This window comes from Bremia lactucae, assembly GCF_004359215.1.
Source record: "Bremia lactucae strain SF5 chromosome Unknown BlacSF5_NotPlaced_17_SHOA01000003.1_2250557bp, whole genome shotgun sequence".
Taxonomy (NCBI): Eukaryota; Oomycota; class Peronosporomycetes; order Peronosporales; family Peronosporaceae; genus Bremia; species Bremia lactucae.
The window spans coordinates 566,726-571,238 of NW_027152029.1; the positions used below are offsets into that span (position 1 = coordinate 566,726).

Genomic DNA, 4,513 nt, shown 5'->3' on the forward strand with positions numbered 1-4,513 from the left:
TGTCTCTCTTTGCGCGTGCCCAGCGCTGACTGGACCGCGGAGCAAGCAGATATAATGGTTTCTATCTATCAATGGAACAGCTTTCCGAATATTACTATGTAAAGTAATATTCTCCAAATATTCTCTACCTTTTATATAATATATTAATTAACAACCTTTAAGTGTTAATTTCATGTAACGATACACCCCGTTACAGTAACGATTGGCGGGGTAGATTTAAACTTATACTAATAGAACTAATGTTTGTGCGTCAATATTACGGAACTATTAAGTCAACATTAATAAGAGATAATAATCATGTACTTCTTTATTGATTTCCTCTGATAGGAAATAATATTTATAATTCCTCTTATAGGAAAATATATTTATGTAACGGACAGCATCAACATTTTCTTTTGGATAATATTCAGTTTTAAAGCTATGACGTCGAATGGGGTAAGGATAGAGGTGGAGGGAAGTGCAGTTGTTAAGCAGAGTACCAAAGAGGCGGAAGAGAATACTGATAGCGTTAACGACGAGGTAGATGGATCAAAACTCGATACTTCGGTTAAAATTTCGCGCAAAAAGAAACAGGAAGAGAGCAGTCAAGTCTTGCCGGAAGCAGTCGAAAATAGAGCGACATGGGAGGAAACAACTGCAAGGCAACATCGAAATGGGGCTAAGGAGAATGGTTTAGTCTCGAGGAGAATGAAGCAAATTGCCACAAGGGATGTCAAGAAGGCCGAAGAGAGCAGGCAACAAGAGCACCAAGATGATAGCTCCCACATTCGACGCATATGTATTGGCTGTGATGCATCGCTCTTGGAATCAATCGAGTGGGCCGTCGCTTCTGGATCCGAGGTAGACGCCGGACAGACACTGGGCACGGCTGGACGGCTAGAAGCGGGTAGTCAACGACTGATGCAGGCGCCATGTAAAGGACGGTTTTATGTCTTGTCTGAGGCACAGCCTTGTGAAGTCGTTGACAAGACTGCAGGTGCTTTGGCACGGACGGTAGCTTTTATTGAGTACTGCACTCATCCTGTACGAAACGGCCGCACGTGTTTAATGTGCCTAGCTGTTGTCGAAGAAAACGAAGAGAACGAGGGCACAGAGAGTGTCAATGTGGTGTCTCATGGACAAGTTATGCGACTTAATGTCGAGGAAGCAAGTACGTTTACGATTGAAAGCAGAATTAGTTTAATTTTTTTGTAATTATTGACGATTGTCATGTATCGTGCGGCTAGAAAAATTTGACTCGGATAATATCAGGCGTCAACTTGGTGCGAAAAAATTGTCCTTAGTCCTTGACTTGGACCATACGTTATTGCATGCTGTGCGTGAAAATGATATCGTGGGGGAAATTATGCAATTAGGTATGGCATTTGTTTTGTCTCGTGTCTTCCTTGTTGTTAATGCTGATATCATTTGAACATATGCACAGACGATATTCACTTTTTTTTTGTACCAGGGCTTGCTCAGCAGCACGTCGTGAAGCTGCGTCCTGGGCTTTCACTATTCCTAATGACTTTGTCAGAATTTTACGATTTATTTATCTATACGCATGGCACAAGACTTTACGCCGAGCAAATTGTAAAAATTATTGATCCGGATGAAAGGTTCTTTAAAAACCGTATCGTGGCGCGTACAGATACACCTGATATGTTTCACAAGTCGCTGAAGCTGCTCTTTCCATCATGTGATGACTCGATGATTCTAGTTGTTGACGATCGGATCGATGTGTGGAAAGAAAACGAAGGAAACGTTTTCTTGATTGAACCTTACCATTTTTTTAAGTGCACGTCTGAGATTAATAACGCATCGGGGCGAGGTGTATCAGGAATGGAGGACTTTGAGACCGATTCTAGAGAGGATATGCATCTTGCACAATCTACATTAGTACTCAAGGTACATGTTGCATTCAAGCACGATTCTGATAGGTTGGTCATCAAATCTTACTTTTGTGTAAATTTCTTGCTCTAAGCATGTGCACGAAGAGTTTTATGCGGGTCACGAACAAGGAATGCAAGGCGCGATCGCCGAGGAGCAAATGGCAGGCCACGGCCGCGACGTCAAAGCAATCCTGAGCGCAGTGGGTGCAAGCTTCATGGGTTTGCTTCGCTCTGTGTATCTAACAAGCGTATCGTTTGTAGCAAAAACGTGCGATCTTGCAAAGCTGCAACATTGTTTTCAGCGGGCTTTTTCCTATAGCTGACCCTCACAGTCACAAAAACCACTACCTTTGGCGGCTTGCGGTAGATTTGGGGGCAACTCCTAGCATGACGCTAAATAATTTTGCGCTGACGCATCTACTTATACACCCAGAGCGATTAGGAACGCAAAAATACGTTCAGGTTAGTATAAAACTGAGGCTCTCTTAAGTGGCCGTGGCATTGACTTTTGTGTATTTCCAAGGCGAAAAAGATACCCGGGGCATTGATTGTGACCCCCGATTGGATCATAAAGTGTGCTCGCTCATGGTTGCGAGTTTCTGAGCAAGATTTTCTTGCGGATGATTGGAAAGCAATTTGTCGGAAAAAAGACCTTCATAAACAAAAAGATGATGCAAGTGAGTCATCCAAAGGAATTACACTCTGTGAAGGCGAGGCAGCACAAAATTCATGTAAAAATAATGACGGAAAACAGCCACCTTTGCTTGTTGATACTCCTGAAAATTCATTACCTGCGCAAGAAGGGACGAATGCCAAGCGAGGTAAGCAAGTCACGTTTGCGAAGGCTACTGACGACTCAGGTAATTCTCTCAACAAAGTCGACACTGCAGGAAAACCAAAGACAGTGAGACGGTCTCGAGTTGTCTGCAGACCCCATGATGCTTTAGGTACTCGTGCTCATGCCGCTGGAGTCGTAGCCACTGGTGGAACATTTGATTTTTTGTCGAAAATTAAGGCAACGAAGCGTGAAAACTCTCGCCCCATCGTCAACACCAAGCCGGCAGAAAACGATAGCAGCAGACCTTCTCGTCGTGCTTCTTCACCTAAGGTCTTATATTACTTCCTATCTATTGTAACTATTTGGTATAAGCGCTAAGAGAATTTTCGCTTATTAATATAGAATATTGATGATGCATTTTTGCGACTCCTGAATGCAGAACAGCGTGAACAAGAGATTGAGAGAAAGCGCAAGCACTGGTCGACAAACATCAAGGATCAACTAGTCTCTCGACGGACCCACAAAGATTATAAGCGGTCTAGTGCAAACTCAATTTATGGCGACAAACGAATGCGTAAGACACCTCGAGAACAGTTGAATGGGGAGGAAAAAGAGGTGCATTAGTTGCGATACTTGCTGTTGAATTTCTCTTAACACTGCGTGCTTGTATGTTGTACTTGTACACTGCAGCTAGATGACCTTGAAGCGGATATTTTGGGTGACTTATAAAAGTTGCAAATCCTGTTTTCATTTTCTTAGAATGAGGAAGTTTAATCTTTGCCACTTGTAAATTTGGCTGATGGCAAGGTTTTAGTATTATAAACGTTTAATTGTGGCGGAGGCTATGTTAAGAACAGACTTGGCATTCTTTTAATAATAAGAGAGTCTGACATAATGTCATTGTGCAAGATGCAGAGAGCAATAAACTCATAATTGTAATTATATGGATATTCACAGTCTCTTGTTAATATTAAATTTAACGTCTGCACGTCATCAGGTAGAAAATTATCGAGCAAACTACGGTCTTTCGACAGGTACCAGCAGGATTGCTTGCTTGAGCTCCTTACTATGTATAAATCTCTTTAACCGAATTTTGCAGACTCTTGAGCGACGCTTGTAGCCTTCTGGCCTTTTTTATGTCTTTGTCCTGCCCACAAAAAGTGAACTCCTTTGTAAAAGCGCACATTCTGCAAAAACAATTGAAAATTTAGCAAGCCCCTGCGAATAAATACTTCATCATTTAGCACCGGCCGAAAGCATTAACTTTACTGCCTTATGACAATTTGTTTTATCAATAGAAACATTTATCGCCAAACCTTTGTTAAAACTTAAACTCATACATTGTATGATATGCACATCCTGAAGGCATATGATATGCACATCCTATAGGCAACTTGGGAAAGCGCCATCAGTTTCATCAAGCAAATCTTTGTAGAATCGTACACGCGAAGGTGTGAGGAGATAAATTATGCTGTCCATCGCATGCCTGATTATGTATAATTTGTTGTATGGAGGGTTGGGATATTGCAAACCTTGCGATTAGGGCACCAAACAAGTAACGTGAACTCTCGCAAATAAATCCCTGCACAATGTACATCCTTAATTTCGTAAATTACGCAGAATCGAGCAATTGTGGACTGAATCTTACAATCCGAGTCCATATCTTCACATATATCTGCTCTCCCATTTGGTCCTTGCCTCAAGTATTGAAAGGCAAGCGTTAAACGCATGGTAAATTTTACACATGCCAATATAATTAGGTTCGCGAAACTAAGAAGCGAAGCAAATCTAAAAATCAACAGAAAATTTAATTTCTGGCCACCTCATAAAATGTCTGCAGAAGCGGCTGAATGAGCATGCCATC

At 41.8% G+C, this 4,513-nt stretch overlaps 1 protein-coding gene across 1 annotated transcript; it reads left to right on the plus strand.

The window, feature by feature from the left end:
* Window positions 1-420: 420 nt before the first annotated feature.
* CCR75_003073 (uncharacterized protein) lies at window positions 421-3,603 on the plus strand (the record flags this gene model as incomplete). Its single annotated transcript, XM_067961170.1, has 8 exons — window positions 421-1,150; window positions 1,227-1,355; window positions 1,451-1,887; window positions 1,964-2,139; window positions 2,174-2,333; window positions 2,395-2,979; window positions 3,052-3,264; window positions 3,340-3,603. 8 exons carry the CDS (start codon window positions 421-423, stop codon window positions 3,376-3,378), a joined length of 2,469 nt encoding a protein of 822 aa, XP_067822697.1. The 3' UTR covers window positions 3,379-3,603.
* Window positions 3,604-4,513: the final 910 nt, after the last annotated feature.